The sequence below is a fragment of the Camelus ferus genome, chromosome X (genome assembly GCF_009834535.1).
Source record: "Camelus ferus isolate YT-003-E chromosome X, BCGSAC_Cfer_1.0, whole genome shotgun sequence".
In the NCBI taxonomy this organism is placed as follows: domain Eukaryota; kingdom Metazoa; phylum Chordata; class Mammalia; order Artiodactyla; family Camelidae; genus Camelus; species Camelus ferus.
Window position 1 is genome coordinate 93,991,480 of NC_045732.1, and position 17,272 is coordinate 94,008,751.

General features: G+C 43.1%; 1 protein-coding gene across 4 annotated transcripts in view; it reads right to left on the bottom strand.

Annotated features, from left to right (window-relative positions):
- Positions 1 to 547: 547 nt before the first annotated feature.
- The window catches only part of LONRF3 (LON peptidase N-terminal domain and ring finger 3), a 37,200-nt gene continuing 20,475 nt past the window's right edge, over positions 548 to 17,272 (bottom strand). For 2 of the 4 annotated variants that reach the window (XM_032475777.1, XM_032475775.1), the window contains 6 exons: positions 15,161 to 15,275; positions 12,848 to 12,969; positions 10,551 to 10,709; positions 9,780 to 9,942; positions 8,620 to 8,769; positions 548 to 5,508 (listed from right to left, as the gene is read on the bottom strand). In XM_032475777.1, the coding sequence (XP_032331668.1) occupies positions 5,353 to 5,508; positions 8,620 to 8,769; positions 9,780 to 9,942; positions 10,551 to 10,709; positions 12,848 to 12,969; positions 15,161 to 15,275 (865 nt within the window). In that variant the 3' untranslated portion in view covers positions 548 to 5,352. Of the gene's footprint in view, positions 5,509 to 8,619; positions 8,770 to 9,779; positions 9,943 to 10,030; positions 10,109 to 10,550; positions 10,710 to 12,847; positions 12,970 to 15,160; positions 15,276 to 17,272 lie in introns of all 4 variants that reach the window. The other 2 variants (XM_032475774.1, XM_032475776.1) reach the window with 2 other exon arrangements.

Here is a 17,272-nt window from a genome sequence, read left to right on the forward strand (position 1 = left end):
TCTTTTTAGATGATCCAATCTAGTTCTCCAGAGAGAATTAGGCAGGCACTCTGGGCAGAAGAACTGCCTTGGAGGGAAGATTGTACCTTCGGCCAGCATGTGCTCTATCTCATGAGAACCAGAGAGTTGCAGGCTAGGCACAGAAGGGTGAGGGCCAACAGAGCCAAGCATTCCCTCTGGGGCCTGGTTGGGCAGGAGTTCTGATTTTTCTCAGTTACCCCCAGAAAATCCTGTTACAAAGAACAAGGTCAGGCCCAAGGGGAGTTTTCTGTCGTTTTGGGTTTTTTTTTTAAATTGCTCTACTCCTGTGTCTTCTCTTCTTCGGTGGTAAAACAGAACCTGTATAAAGTCATCGATGGCACAAGACCAAAATCTGTGCAGTAAAGGGGATGAGATGCTGCCAAAGCCCTCGGGCTGGAGTCAGTTTGGTCAATATGGCTCATTGTCCCAGTCAGTTTTACCAATTTTCCTGTCAAAGGGTTCATGCTGCGGGCCTTAGCTTTAGCCTAGTGTTGAGAAACCATTTAATTGAAATAAAAACGTGTACTTTGCTTTCATGAACATTTTATCATGCCAGAGAAAACACAGTAGGTAGCACGCTCTGCTTTAAGCAAACCCAATATATGGATGGATTGACAAATAAACTAGGAGCAGATTATTAGCAAAAAGCTTCCACATAATTAGTAGTAACAAGCTTTTCTGGTGCATTTTTAAACAATTAATTTAATCAGGTCACACCTGCCTCACTGTCACATACATAAGAGCTTGCTTTCTGAGCGCAGGTCTATTTTCTTACAAGATCTTCCAGTCAAACGCATTACAATCAATAGGAACAAGAACAAAATATATGTTCTGATCACTTTCCCTTCTATTCAGCTTCAACAAAAAGATACTGAAGTAACTCGAGCAATTCTTGCCCTAAAGTACAGGTACAGTTGTGCTAGATACAAAGTGAGACAATAGGAAACACTTTTTAATGAACAACAAGCTTTCACAGAGACTGTCTATATCACATTGTTATTACAACATAGATGAGCTGAAACTTCTTTTGCACAGATTTGGAGGAAAGAAGACCCTAAAGAGACATCAAGCATATAGAGGTAGTTGAATAGCAATACGGGAAGGAAAACAAAAGCATTAATTCCCCTTTCAGTTCATTACAGTGCAAGAGTAAAGTGGCTGCATAAGAAACAACTGGAATTACAAACACAAAGACACATTTGCCACTGTTTAAATGGCTTGCTTGATATTTTAATCCTGGCATTACTGAGAACTGCAGAAAATGATGGAACTAGTTTATCTAAGGTAAGCCTATGATGCCACATTGACCTATTTGCTTTCCTTTGATTTTGTTGTTGTTTATTATTGTCGCTTTGACGATAGATAAATGTCAGGCAACTTTAAAAATGATGCGTAAGCTACAGTGTTGCTTTGTAAACTTCTGTTAATCACATTTGCTGCGACAAAGTTTTAAATGGCTACAGAGTCATGAAGCAAAAGCTTTAAAATGACACCAGGAACAGAGATTACAGGCACTTCTCTCTCAAGGTTAACTTAGCGCATTTGAAAATACCCATTTGTAAGGGAAAATGTCTTCATTTCACCTCTGGATGTGCATAATCCAGATTATTAAATAGTCGAACAGTGGGAGTGATCATTATAAGAGGAACCAAATACATACTTTACTTGGCTCCTTTCCTTATTTCTCACTGCACTCAGGAAGGGCCACAAATTGCAGCCCATGCTGCCAGCTGCTTCTTAGAACTATCTTTGATCAAATCAAAGTCTCACTCCTCAAGCCCAAGAATGGGCTGAAAAATCTGTCCTTTTCCCTTATTTGGGCTGCCTTCCATTTGCATCTCGATCACACACCTCTGCTATGATTCTGCCTTGGGAAACAGAAATGGATGCAAAGTCAACAAGTTGGGAACTCAAGAATTAAGTCCCCAAATAACATTCCCATCTTGGAAATGGAGTTGGTGGTGGGGAACACAGTCCCCATTGGGTTCCTGTTCATCAACAGTATGTGATCTATTGACAATAAGAGACCTCTGGGTGCTGTGAACCAGCCTTAGAGCTCCATTGCTCCAATGGCCAGTCACAGGGGATGATCTGAGCCCAGTCCGGCTCCACAGGCAGAACTGGAAGTGCCACACAGGCAATGAGTGACTCGACTAGCCCCAGCATGCTGAGGCAGCATAGGACTAGAAGCAGTCGGCCTTCAGAAAAGGCAAATTGTCAACAGAGTCAGTTCTCTGCCACCCCCCCTCAAGTAAGGGGCAAGCACTCTTTTCTCCAAGTTGTCTACAGAAAATTAGTTTTATCATTTTTCATTTTCTACATTTTGCTGGTTATTAGCTAGCAGCAATAGTACAGTACAAAGCAGAAAGGCATAATGTCTGCTTGGTACCTAATATATATACACACATGTACATATACACACACACATATATATACACATCTATATACATCTATATACACATACACACACACACACATACACACACACACACACACAAAATAATCTACTAGGAAAAGACTAGGCCAGTCACAATAGGCAGGAATAAACTAACCAAATAAATGGCACTAACTACCAAGGGGGAAGTCGTGCCCTTCTGGTCTAGATTTAACCTTATGTTTTTTTCTCTGTATATGCTTCATTCCCTAGCTTTGCAGTAAAATCAATTTACAAGCGGTGAAATGGTCATGTCCAATTGATTACCCCATTCAAATACATACCAAAGAAAGCCAAGGCTTAGCCTGGCAACTTGCCTCCCACCACTACTGAAACCAAAGCTGGCTGCAAAATAACCCCAATGCATCTCCAGGCTAACTGAGAGGAAAGTGCAATTCTGCCCTGCTGAGCTCTACATTTGCTGGAGTTGGGTCCTCACTTAGCAACATGCAATATTCTGTAATGTGGAATTTTATACATTTTAGAGAGCAGGGAGTGATGAGTTGGTCATGGTAACAGAGCTAGAACTTAAGGCTTCTATGTTATCAGAAATTCTACACCTCCGAACAACGCTACTTTTTAGCCCTCTTGAAAGAGGAAACATTTCCTGGCACAGAATTCTCCCTCATCTCTGACTCTCATGTGTTTTCCAGTCTTTTCACTTTCCCAAACAGACTTGACCCCCAAAGGAACTACATGTAAATCATCAAGTTATGGTCTGGAAATCAAAGGTGTGGATTCCCCCAGTAAAGTTAAAAGAGGTTGGAAATGGGTATTGTGTGTAAAGGCAGGGTTTTATGCAAATATAGTCCCAATGACATTCTGCAGCTATGACTGGTCTAATCATAGCTAGCATTTGTTAAATGACTCCTATGTGCTAGGCACTATGTTATGTGATATACATATATTATCTCATTTAATGTTATAACCCTATATGCAGTATTTATCACCACCATTTCCTAGATGAGAAACTCGGGCTGGGAGAAACTGAAATCACAAAAGTAACATATCTAGCAACTGGAGACATTTATGACCCTTTTCTTTGCTTCATTTACATTCGATATCAGGCAACTAGTTGTACTAGGACTGTGCTGTGACCACGTGGTTGGGCACCAGGTGGCAGTAACCACGCCTATACTTTCACTCTTTACCAGCCCAGTGGGGCTCCAAGCATCAAATCTGGTAACAGAGTGTTCTGAAAACACAGTGTTCATTAAGAAAGGGCAGAAAAGATCATTTGGTTTCTGCTTACGGGAATCTCTTTTTTGTCACCTGGATCATCTCATTCTCCCTTCTCTGTTTCTGGCCACAGGTGGTAATGGAAGAAGTCAGACTGATTGCTTGAAGCATTAACCTCTGGCTGGAACAGAGTGGATGGGCCGCATGTGAGTCACACACTGCAGCTGTCCGGAATCACATGGTGGCGGGGGGATAATTTGCTTGAAGGGAGGAACAACACGATTCACTTCTTCCCTGCCCTAATCTTTTCACTCTGTCATTATAACACTCTTGGACTCAAGGTATTTTTCAGGTTCTCCTGGCACTAATGACATCAAACTAGCACTAAACCAGCTAGACAAGGGCTCACTCTTACCTCCTGACCACTATTCTTCCCCTGTACTGAACTCTCTGGCCCATTGCACCTAGGAGGAAAGATAGTCTTTAGATAAAATCATGGATTGTCTGCTTCCTTTAAAAAGATTCAAAAACCAAAAAGATAGTTTGAGGATTTTTTTAAGGGTTCTACTTTTGTTCCTGGCTTCTTTACACTTTTCATAATGGACAGTCCTTCATCAAGTGTTTCCACACATGGTAGCCAGGTCCAGATCCTCAGAACCCTGGGAAAAGGTGGGGTGTGGAGGCTAGCTGGGCATGACTGTGACACGCCAGACCAAAAACCATTCCCTCTGAAGGGTTAAATATTCTCCTGCCTAAAAATTCCATTCTTAACTGCACTGGGCAGAAATTAAGATATACTTATAATTAGATTGCAGAAATAAATGCCTATAATAGATTGTAATAAAAGACACTCCTCTAATTCATCTCTTGATTCCAGAAAAATAATTCCTTCAGCCTGGCTCTGTATAACATGTAGAAAGTGGATTAGTTTACTTTACCCTGGCTTATTCCATAAGCGAAAACAAATCCCTTAAGTATTTTATATTGTTCGATTCAAGCTGAAAGCAAAAGGGAATCTGTGAGGATAAATGATCTTAGCATGATCCTGATAGATACAAAAATGGTTCAAGAACTGGGATCAAATATAGCAAAATCGGTTAAAGCAATATTGCACATTTCTAGTATTGTTACTTCCCCCTAGGTACATGGAAAACCACATCAATAAATAATTTTCAGTAATGCACACTTAATAGTTACATACATACATGAGGAGAAAAAGGATACAGTAGTGCAAAAAATAAATTATTAAAACAGAAAGAAGTATGAACATTATTTTACACAATGCCATGTAAAACCTGAACTGTTTGGAATGAGACCACAAGTCAGGGAAAAAATGCACAACATGATTAGTGACTTGGCTTCACATTTCAACCACACAGTCATTCATCTATGAAAGACAGAAAATTAAAGCAAAACCACTTTAAACTTTGAGAAAATTTTTATGTCAAAATCAAAAATTTTTTTTTCTTCTGGGCTCTTAAACAACCTCTGCTGTGCATGTAGTTGTGCAGCATGTCAAGAAGCATCTTAAGAAAGAAAGTTTCAAACAGGTCACATCCGTTCGCTCTTTCTACTTAATTTCTCTCTGTGATTCATAGCAGGATAATGCCTCTGTTTGATACTTCCTTCTCAGATGTTATTGCAATTAGATATATTTACAAGACGACTCCCCCAGGGCGGTGGGGGAGTGTGGGAGCTCCTTTGCAGCAATCCACTCACTAGTTTTGGTTTCGGGATATAAAGGCCAGGACCCGCCGAATACCGTTCAGTCGATCCTTTAAGGACCTCATTGCTAGGAACGGGAGCTGAGCTCGGCTTTCCAATGGAAGAACCGCTAACGTCCACCAGCACCAGGCTGGACCATTCGGGTTGATCTGCAATAGAGAAAAGCAGTGGGCTCATCCTATCCCCGTGGAAGTAATACAAGTCCGCAGGTTTCCAAAGCAGCAAGGTAAACATCCCAGGTGGAACTGCTTCTATGTGTGGCAGAGACTGCTGATTACCTACCTATGTCCCTTTATCTTAGCTTGGCATATGCCCACCCAGGGGGAAGGAAAAGACTACATTTCTCAGACTCCCTTGCAGCTAGGTGAGGCCATAAGACAAAGTCCTGGCTAATGAGGCGTAAAAGAAAGTGATATGTGACTTCTGTGTCATGCTCTAGAAAAGAAGCACGAGCCCTCGCCTCCTCTTTCCTTCCTTTTCCCATTTGCTGGAACGTGGACGTGGTGATCATCAGCCTTCTTCAGTCAGGAGGATGAGAGCAACATTCAGCGGACAGCAGAGCTCTGTCATGAAGAAGCCTGGGTCTCTGAATGATCTGGGACAGATCTGCCCTAGCCCTCCACGACTTATGCTCTCTGTCTTGTTTAAACTACAGTTGTTTTTGGTAGTGGGTAAAGCAAACAAATTGATATCCTAACAAATACACCATACCTTCTAGCCTGTGTGATTTTACGAGCTAAACTATCTACTACAGTTGGCCCTCTGTATCCATGGATTCAACCATACCTGTGGATTGAAATTGATTGGTTGAATCTGCAGATGTAAAACTTGTAGCTGCAGAGGGCTGGCTGTATTCGTTGCATTACATCATTTCAGATAAGGGATTTTGGTATCCACGGGGCCTCCTGGAATCAGTCCCCCGCAGATACCGAGGGACAACTACTCAGTCTCTTCCACCTCTTAGATCCCGTGTGGACCCTTTGGCCTGATGCATACAGCATGGGGGCCTTCAGCTCCCATGACCCCTTACGCTTTGGGTGTCTCTTACCTCCCTTCATTTCCCTGCTTCCAGCTGAACGCAACAGAATCCACATAGGCCAGGTCACTATAGGACCACAGCTAGCTCCTCCCCCAAAACCAAAGCCTATGATTCACAGCCCCAAAGCACAGCAATCCCACTTTGCAAAAATTCCAATTGGAAAACACAGTCACACAGAAATGTAGACTGTCCCAGGTTTCCTCTTAATAAAGAGATTTCCCATCCCACAGAAATCCTGCACCAACATCCTGCTCATCAGCAGCGTCCCAGGCACACATTGTAGACATCAGTGACTTACTTCCTACTAAGCCTGGCTCTAGGACTGCAGAGAACCACATTCTGGTCAAATCACCCACAGGTGGATTAGTTGCCTCCAAACTGGCCACCTGATGTCCCTCAACCCTTGCTGCCTCTGCTTCTCTGTGCCTCGAGCTTCATTTGAAGTGTTTTTTTGTCCTCGCTGCAGTATGTGACATGCTCCCCCTCCTACAATCAGTTCTGAATATTAGATTGACAGATCCTGAACTCTATTTCCCAGGATCATTAACAAAGATGTTTAAGCTGATGTTAATATATGTAGAGGTTTCTAAGAAATCTCCTCCAGAAGCTTAGAACATTCTTGTTAATGAGACCTGGGACCGCTGGGACTGCAGCACTAACTGGATCAAACCGGATGGGATTTTTTGTTGTTGTTGTTGCTGCTGCTGCCACTACTGCCAGAGCAACATGGTAACAGTCATAATAAGAAACAAAATGAAACCTAAGATTTCCGCTTTCTGTGTCACTGAGCCCTCACGGATCACTGTGTAACATCTGTGTTTTCTCTTGTGGAAGATGCTGTTATCACTGCTGATTGCTACCTTCTGCCTGACTAGGGGAGAACGCTTTCCAGAAGGTGAAGGGGAACATTCTGTTTGCTTGTGAGCTTGCACAGAGCTCCGCTGGAGTCCTGAGTCACAGGGGCCCAGAGCCAGGAGCTGAATCATCGGGAGGCACTAACTGGCCTTTCTCCCTCCAACATTCATGATGTCTTTGAATGGGGGGTAAAGGAGCCACCTTTGTGGTCTGGAGAAAACAAGACACTTCAGCCCATTAGGGAACAGACTGGTGCTTTACAGCCTCAGAATGCAAGAGGAAGAAGAGACTTTAGAGACTTCCTCATCCACATCCCTCATTTCAGAGATGGGGAAAAACGCTGAGAAAGGGGAAGGGACTTACCAGGATCATGCAGCTAGAAAGGTAAGTAGGGCCAGTCTTTGGGCAGGAAAGTCAGAATGTACATATTCTATTCTACATTCTACAGAGTCACGAATGTGTGTAAGTAAAGAATCAGGGAAGTTATGGTGGCGATTATGTAGGAGAGCCAGCTCAGAACGTGGAAAAGGTGATGGTGGGAAAAGTTCTGACTGGCTTATTTCTAGCCTTGTCCTAGAAAGAGAGTATGCCCTGACTTACAGCAGGCAAGCAAAGCTTGGTGAAACTTAACCATCTCCATCTCCATCTCTGGAGAGCTTGTGATCTGCAGCTTGATCTCTCAAATGGATCTGTGCCCCCAGGAAATAGACTGATCCAGTAGCATTAATGAACTGTCTTCTAGTATAACTCAGCCAAGGGTAAATTTAAGGATTGGGTCAGTTTTCTCAAGAAAACTTGCTCACCCCTGATGAGGACAATGACAAAGGTCTAGGCCTGCAGGACCAAGCATGGAGGGACCTGGGTGTGAAAAGTTGCTCTGGTCTTGCAGTTGGAATCATGTAAGGTGGCTAGCCCCAGCTCCTGGCTCCTGCAGCGATGGGGGGAGAGAGTTATGAAGCCCTCTGGAAGCAGCAGCCTTTGGTCTCAGCGCCCTGGGTACCCTTCCTTTTCTTAAGCCTGGCTTGGCGTGAATCTTTTCACCCTAACACATCACCATGGTGGGAATCTGGACTCCCATGAAAGGTTCTTCTGTTGATGGTGCCTGTGTTCCCATCCTCTCACCTGACTTACCTCTCAAAACCTGTCTTGGATCCAAGTTCCTGCTGCTTCCCTTTAGTTACTCCAATTCTGACTTGGGATCCTTTTGGTCTTACCCATGATGTCCACTGCCCAGCCAAACAAGACCGATTTGGGTCCATCTTCCTCTCTACACTTGATTTGCTGGATGGAACCCACAGACCCAGCTAATCACAAACCCTAGGCTCTCTCATCTGGTGAAAAATTACAAAGAGACATTTTTATATACCTGGGGATCAGCATCCTTTTCTGGCATTGGGCCAAAATGATTGAGTATCCGATTCTTCAGAGATGATTTGAGTGAATGAAACCATGATGACGCTTGCTCATAGACACAGTTATGTAATCCCATGAGCTCAGCACAATCCTCTCCTTGAACCTGAAAGTATCAGAGTGGAAGTGAAGCATTCCACACCTTCTCTGACACGCCTACAGCCCCTTTTGACACCTGACTCTTTGAACATCCACCCTGTCACACTATGGGAAGGTTCGCCTTTCCGGCTTTCTCCCGTGTGGTATGTGAAAGGCTCCTCAGCCAGGTGATGGACTGTGTGTAAACACTGTTGAGGGTGGAGGATGGAGAGAGGTTCAGCTGGTAAATGAGCTGAAACAGCAGGACATACAGAGAACCAGTGATGCAGATGCAAACTGGCCTGAGTGGAGGCATGATGCCAAACTAGGCTGTGCAAGTTCATGCCTCTGTCCTCTTCATTTTCAACTTCTGCTTTCCCATTGCTCACCGGGAAGAGGAACACCAATGTGTCCACGTCTCAGTGTGTAACTCTATCTTCCAAGTCAAATACGTGTATTCATTGATCAAATATTTATTAATCTTGTATGATGTAGTGAATGTAAATATGAACAGATATGGGATGATTTATCTCTTCTTCTACCCATTAATCCAGGAAACCAAGGATTAACTGGACATGTCATCTTTCCACCTTATGGGATGATGAATTATTGGGAGGGGCTCTTGGCCAGGTTGCACATTCACAAATATAAATGTGCATGTGAACCTACAATTATCTCAAAAGAAAAAGGTTTAAAATATAAATAAATAAAAAAATAAAATACACATGTACGGATCCAGCTCCAGATCTTGGTCTCCCTGGCAGAGACCTAACTCCTAGGCTGAATGGGCCCTGGAGTTGGTCTGGCTTGGCATCTCTCATGCATGAATATCACTCAGCAACTAGGCAGGGAAAGCCCGGGTGCTGGGCGCACTTACTGCCGTTCCACAATCAAACAGCAATCAGGCAGCATTCAACTTCGCTACAGCCACTTGGTGAGAAATCACAAGACCCGCATCAGTGCTGAGAGACCCTTTTGCAATCATCTTGGTCTGTCAAGCTACAGGGCTAGCCAGGCTTTGGGATTCTAGGACCTCACCTTTTGGTCTTCAATGTATTCGATGTCAGCTGTGTTGTAACCATCCCGCTGGCCCTGATGGAGGACCTTGAAGCGCCTCTTGCCTATGCTGTCAACCACCGAGCGGCCATCGGCAAAGAACTGAACATTTCTGATCTCTAGGATGCAGCCATATTCCGCAAACCTGTTATTGGGAATGGAGTCAAGAAAGTAAATTCTTGATGAGTTTCTTCTCTGGCCTCCCCTGCGCCTCCCACCAACATTGCAATGACCTCATGTTGTGCCTTGAGGGACTTCTGCCTTCTTGCCTGTCCCAGGGTCTATAGCTGCAATTACACCATAGGCAGTGCCTGTGTGAAAAAAATCTTAATGTATAGCTGCTACCATTTATTGTATGGTGCTCAGTACTTTACATGCATTATTAACTCACAAGTCTTCCCAACAAACCCAAAGAGGTAGGCACTATTATCATACCCATTTTACAGATAAGGAAACTGAGTCACAGGTTAAGTAACTGGCCCAAAGTCAAACTTGCTCCAAGGCTGGAGCCAGAATATGAACCCCGACAGTTTGACTCCAGGGCCCGTGCTCTTATAAAACAAGTTTTATAGTATATACCACCAATTTAACAAAAGATTGATCCTGAGGTTCCTTTAAATAGGCAGCTTCTCACATGGTAAACTAGGGGCTAGAGGGACCCTGATCCGTACAGACGTTCCTAGGAGGGCCCCAAAGTAAAACAAAAGCCCCTGTCCACCCAGCGTCCCTTTACTCGCATAGCTCTTCACTTACCCTTTGACAGGATCTCCAAGGCACATGCCAAACTGCCTTGTGCCTGTCTCAATGCACCTACGAATCATCAGCCGGTAACAAGGTTCAAAGATGTGCAGGGGACAGGGAACCGTGGGATAGGCCATGGTACACACAAAAATAGGCACGTTCTTATTTAAGCTGTCAGGAAGAGCAAATGACATGGATCTCACAGCATTGGAGCAGAACACAGAAAAGTTGGTCAAATGTCACCATGTGGTTCCCCCATAGGAAGGTGAGGAGACATCAAGTGTTGATGGCTGATAAAAAATACTAAAATGCAACTGATGCTGTGGGCTGAGTCCCACTACCTGGTGCCCAGGTTAGCCTAAGGGCTAAGATGAAAAATGACATTCTATACATTCTAATTTGGCTAAAGAAGTTCTCTAGTACCTTTACGTTGTCGGTGATAGTTAGACCTCCTACTTTCCTTTCTTTCATGCTCTCCACTCAAAACAATGTCTCCAGGTGTCTTGCTGGCAGTATGGGGAGGGGTACTGGTGGTAAAAGTGGACTCAGCTCTCCAGAGGGATGGTGGGAAAATCTCTGCAAGGTCCCCGTGAGCACCTCACATTTACAAAGCCCCTCGAGGATCTGCATGGCAGGCCCAGCTGGGAGGAGGGGAGAGCAGTGGAGAGGCAAGAGTCTATCCAGCCCAGTGACGGACAAATGTTCCTGTGCATCCGAATCACCGGAGGCCCGTCAACCCAGATGACCGGGCCACTGCACCCCCAGAGACACGGGTGCATTAGCTCTGGGATCAAGACCTATGAGTCTGCCTCTCAACATGTGCCCATGAAGATTCAGACCTACAGCCTGATGGGAAGCCACACACCAGATCGGCTGCCCCTGGATCACTCTTCTCTTATCTGTCTAGTAAATCCAATACAGGGACATCTACACCTAGACCTACCAATAGATAGAAGATCATTTGCCCAAATCTCCAAAGGATTACGTTTAGGATTCCCTTAAAGAGAAATCCCCCTAGTATATTCCAGTGTTTGTTAATAAGACATTAAAATGATATCTGAGAAGAGAAGAGGGCTCAGAGGGACTCAGGTGAACTTAACAATCAGAAATAAAGATAAAGATGCCCTGAGTAGATCTAACATGTCAATAAGAAAAGAAGGATTTCATTTCTAGTTCCCCAGAAAAACATGTGATTCAAAAGGCCCAAAGTGTTGGCAGTATAGAAACGCTTTCTACAGGGTGGGGATAAAACCAGAACAGCTTTTGCCACTGAGAGCTTCACACTGAGAATTCCACTGGGGGTGGGAAGGGGGGAGGGCAGCAGTATAAGAGGCAAAAATGAGTGATTTCCTCCTGCTTTTTCTGCTAAGCGAGCTGTTCTTCCGGCCAGGCAGAGAGCTTGGAGCCTTATTTCCATCTCCACCCCTCCTCTCTGCATCTCACAGTACCTGTGACGGCGGAGGAAACATCATAGCAAGCAGCATTCTTACTACTACTTTTATTAACTTCTTACTATGCACTAGGTCACTTCATGTTCATAACAAATCCACAAGATAAGAACTGTTATTATCCCCAAGTTACAGATGAGGAAACTGAGGCCCAGAGGGGTTAAGTGACTTGCCGAGGGTCATGAAGCATACTCACTTTGTGGCAAAACTGGGTCAGAAGCCCAGGCCTGGGTGACATCAAAGTTCTTAACCTCATGGAACCTCCTTATGTATCTGAAAACAGTCTTCTGGATACAGTTCACCCTTGGACCACACGGGGGTCAGGGCGCTGACCTTCTGCACAGTTGAAAATCTGTGGATAACTTATAGTCAGCCCCCTCCACATACATGGTTCCTCCGTAACAGTGGTTCCACATCCGTGGATTCAACCAACCGCTGATTAGATCGTGTGATACTATAGTGTTTACTATAGAAAAAAATCCACATAGAAGTGGAAGCGTGCAGTTCAAAACCATGTTGTTTAAGAATCAACTGTACTTGGTAAGTTCCCCTAAGTTATTCCAGTTTACTCCTGCCCATGGCACCCATTACTAGTGCCAAGATGTGACCTGGTCAGTGGTTCAGCTTAGGTTTCTTCAGTGCTGTGCTGGTGAATGTGGAACAACTGGCTTTCTGGGAGGAGGGGGCAGAAAGCCCTGGTGTACAGCATTTGCCAATTTCCATGGTGTAAATACTTTCACTATGGCCAGTTTCAAACTACCAACCTGGTATCACTAAATGAGGAGTTAGGAAGAAATGTGCACTTTCAGTTCTAGGAGCTGGTATGAGTGAAACTGAAAATAGAAATGTGCATATGCATACTTAGAAAGTTCTTCCATTTCCTCTTCATAAAGCCTCCTTCGTTCCTTGAGTTCTTCTGGAAGGAATTTAGCTATTAGCTCTTCCATTATGACATTTTTGCTGTACTTTCTTGATGCCAAGCACTATATGGGGAACAAGGCAATTAGATATTAGGCAGTCATCACAAAAACACAAAGCGCTTCTGATGTAATCAGCAGAATAGTTAAATGTCCCATACACTGGAGTAATTTGGACCCACACATTGGCAACTGATACTATCATGATGTATGTATTCTCTGGAACTTAAGAGTTTAGTTTAAAAAAATATGCAATTATTTTTACAATTAGAAAAAAATATTTTAACCTGAAAAGACCTGCACTGAAGTTTTAAATGTCTCAAGGTTTTCCTAAAACATTGAAATTGAGATCATGTTCTTGTCACAAAAAAAAGGGGGAAAATCCTTCCTTTCCTTTTTCTGATTATTGTGTTTACAAGCTCCCGGAAATGGTCTCCATCTGGTATATGCTGAAAGTCTGTGGTCAAAAGGTCCAGGGAAATAAAAGCAATTTTCAATCATTGATCCTTTCCTGCCCTCCCCTACTCCCACCCTGCCCTGGTGCTTGGCTTCTGGATATTTCAAGCCTACGTATTTTTTTCTCCTCTAACTTCAGTTTAAAAAAAAAAAAAAGCTAAATACTGGTGATTTTGTTTGCCTATTTGTTTTTTTATTATACCATCTAGGTACCACTGAAATTATGTTATAAATCCTGATTTCAGACTCTAACTCGGGCCCAATTATCAACTGTCACTATTACTCTCCTCCCAAACACCCCTACCCCATGCATATCCAGGGATCTGTAAGGAGTGGGTGTTTGACACTGTGAACCAGACAATAGGAGTGAAAACATCTGCAGAGAACTGCGGGCTATGGAAACTACCCACACAGGCCCAGCAGGGGGAGCTCCTGAGTATAAAACTGCAGGCTTCAGACATTTTTTTCCTTTCCCAGCATGGGCTATGTCTGTTTATTCCGCAGTGAACACAATCGGAATAAGATATTTATCTCTCTGGAAAATGGTGCAAGTGTGACCCTATGTGGATATACAGAGATAGGTAGGAATATCTTCTAGCCCCTAAGCCAGGACCCTACAGCATCTGCCCCCAGGATGCCTTCTCAGCTACTGCCATTGTCTGGCTGCAGGAAAATTGGCTGTTTTGCCCAGTCCTAGCCTTTGGGGAAAAAAAATGCCTCAGGAAGTAGCCTATCCAAGAAGGAGGTGACTTCTCCACTAATGCCAAAACAAAAACCCAGGAAAATCACATACTAAAATTTTAATGGTAGATTTTCTTTCTTTCTGCTTATCTGAATGTTGCAGTGTTAACCACAACACAAACGTATTATTTAAGTATAAGGACCATGAGCTTCTTACCTACAATCAAGACAGCAAATCTCACCTCTTTACCTAGGCCATATATGACACTGGCCACCACCCACACCAGCCTAACACACACCCTCAGGGCTATTCTGGATGTTTATTTCACTCCCTTCCCATAGTTTAAATGTTGCAGTGCTGGGAAAATTCAACACATGACTTCTCTGGATCTACATTCACCTAGAGATAGTCTTGTGTCTCCAACCTCTCCTCAGGGGTGACAGGGGTCAAGGAACACTAATACTGATTGTAAAATGTGGCCCACAAGTCCCTGAGAGGGGGAAACAAGATGGATTCCTGGATCTTCTTGTGCTATAGAAAATCACATCAGGCCCACTTGAAAAACAAAGGTGGCAGTTTGCGTGATTCATTTTAGAGGACCTGGATGCCCCAGAGATTTTCAAGTAGCCAAATATCTGCTAATAAGTACAGCTGCAGCTGAGGAGTGGGACAAAGACCACAATGAAGGTCTGTGAGGTTTTTTTTAGGGACCTGGAAGTGATCTCTTCAAACCACGGAATAAAACATGGATGATAAGGGGACGTCAGAGCTCATCTAGTCCAAGCCCAGAGAAGACAAAAGATTCACCCAAGATGACAGTGAATCAGGTGCCATGATGGGCTTTGAACCAGGATCCATGTTTATCACCATTTTGATGCCTTTGTTTCCAACATAAGTTAATTTCACCACTGACTAATTTCACTATAAAAAGCTAGATGTTGCCTCATTTCCCTGAAGGGCTTTGTGGAGGGGGAGGGGTGGCTCTAAGACAGGAGAAATAGATGGTCTGAGGGGGTGTTTTGCCCTAGCACAGTGCAGTGGCTTGGGATCCAATAGGATACTGTCTTCGTACCCAATGCCAATGAGCTAACCCAATCAAGAAAAAAAACAACGTTTTACCTGTGAAAGGCCATCTTTGCACAGTGGACACTTCGCATTGTGATCTAGGCATCTTTCAAGGCATTTTAAGCAAAAGGTGTGTCCACAAGGTGTTGTGACTGGCTCATAGAATAATCTGAAATTTAGGAATAAAAATGGAAGAAAACTACAATAAGACGAAACATAAAAGACAGAGCTATTCAATGTTAAGGTTTCATAGTATTATTTGGGAAATTCTATGCGTGGGGGTGGGAGGGGATTCTTTTTCCTTTTTGTTAAAATCCCTGCTGTTGTTGCACTTCAGAAAAGCACTTGCTTTTTATTTCTGAGCTGGATTTAAAATAATGCATTTATTAAAATTTAGGACATAGCTAGATCATTTTGTAACATTAGTTCTAGTCAGTCTCTTCCAGGGGATCCAGATTTTTTCCCTGTCAGGTCCCAGAAAAATGGAGATGAATGCCCAGAGTGTCTGAATAGATTCCATTCTAAAATATCTAGCCAACCTGTTCACCTGAATATGTGTAAACACATAGATAAACAAACACAGAGATAGATAAATACACATGCACACTCCCACATTTAAGCACTTTATATCACATTACAATGGGAAAAGACTAGGATTGTTGCTAACCTTGATTTCATTTTTCACCTAAGCAATGTTTACAGCCTGAAGGATCTCGAAATTGCACCTGTAACAAACATATAACTGCCTTTTATATGGATGAAGAATTTTCCTAGGGGCAGTAGAGTAATATTATTAATGTTCCTATTGATTGATAGACACACACACACACACACATATATACATATTATCCATACATATACTTTAATTAGATCCTATTTTAATTGCTTTGCAGGAGCTGGCTATTTTTTTAAAGCAATCTGGGGATCCTTTAAAAAGCTGTTCTGTACATTCAGAGATTCATGGATTTTTTTTCTTTTTTCTTTTTCTTTTCTTTTTTTTTTTTTTTTTTTTTTTTTTTTTTTTTTTTTTTTTTTGCTTAAAGAAAGGCTCACCTGCCGCAGGAGCACTGGAAGGGGGCAGCTGAAGATGATGCTTCAGAAGTGGAGCTCGCATTCACCAAGAGGACAGAAAGAAGGGAAAGACGCCTGACTAGCCTATTTTGACCTCACAAGAGTGTTCAGTTGAGAGGAAGAGGCTGCAGGCTGCACAGCGCCCTCGTGTGGCCAGGAGGTGCACCAGCCGCCTAGCCCACCCAGCCAGGCTGAGCAAAAGAATCAAAAACGTCAGAGTTGAAGGACTTGAAAAAAAATTGAACCCACCAATCAGAATGAAACTGAGGTCCAGAGGAGATGAAGTCACTGGTCTAAGAGTACACAACCGACTGTTGGCAGATGAAAGTCTTTCCAACTTCCCCTTCCAGTCGTGTGGCCTTTCTACTAGAACAATGATTCTTAACCATTGCTATGCATGAGAATTACGTGGGTTGCTTTTCCTTTAAAGAGCTTTACTGATGTATGACTGACACACAATAAACTGCACATACTTAAAGTGTACAATTTGATAAGTTTTGACACAGGTACACACCTATGAAATCATGTGCACAATCAAGATAGTGAACATACTTGTTACCCCCAAATGTCTCCCCATACCCCTTGGCAAACCTTCCTTCCTGCTCCTCCCCACACAAGCACCCTCATCACCTGGGGAGCTTTAAAAACTACAGAGGCGCAGGAACTCCCCTACAGAGATTCAGATAAGTTGGTCCAGGGTAGGGGCCAGGCAACAGGATTTTTTAAAGTTCCTGGGACGGTTTTAATGTGCAGCCAGGGTGAGGATCATTGTATTACACAATCCTACTAATCTCTGTGAAGGTGAATTTTCTGTATTGGTCTCCAAACCTAATTATCAAAGTCCCCAGTGGAGCTTTAAAAACATAGACATGGTAAAGTCTCACTGGATAAATTTTAGGATTCAGGAGGTCAAGGGGAGTGGCAGAGGTTTGATATTTCTAACAAGCTAATGAAGGTTTGGACTAGGAGAGAGATTTTCATATATTTACTATTTTCTACTTTTTTAGTATGATCAACCTATTTAAAAAATAGCTAATTTGTTTAACAGAATTAATAAATTTTAGTTACTAAATTGCCCAAAAAGTAAAATTAATT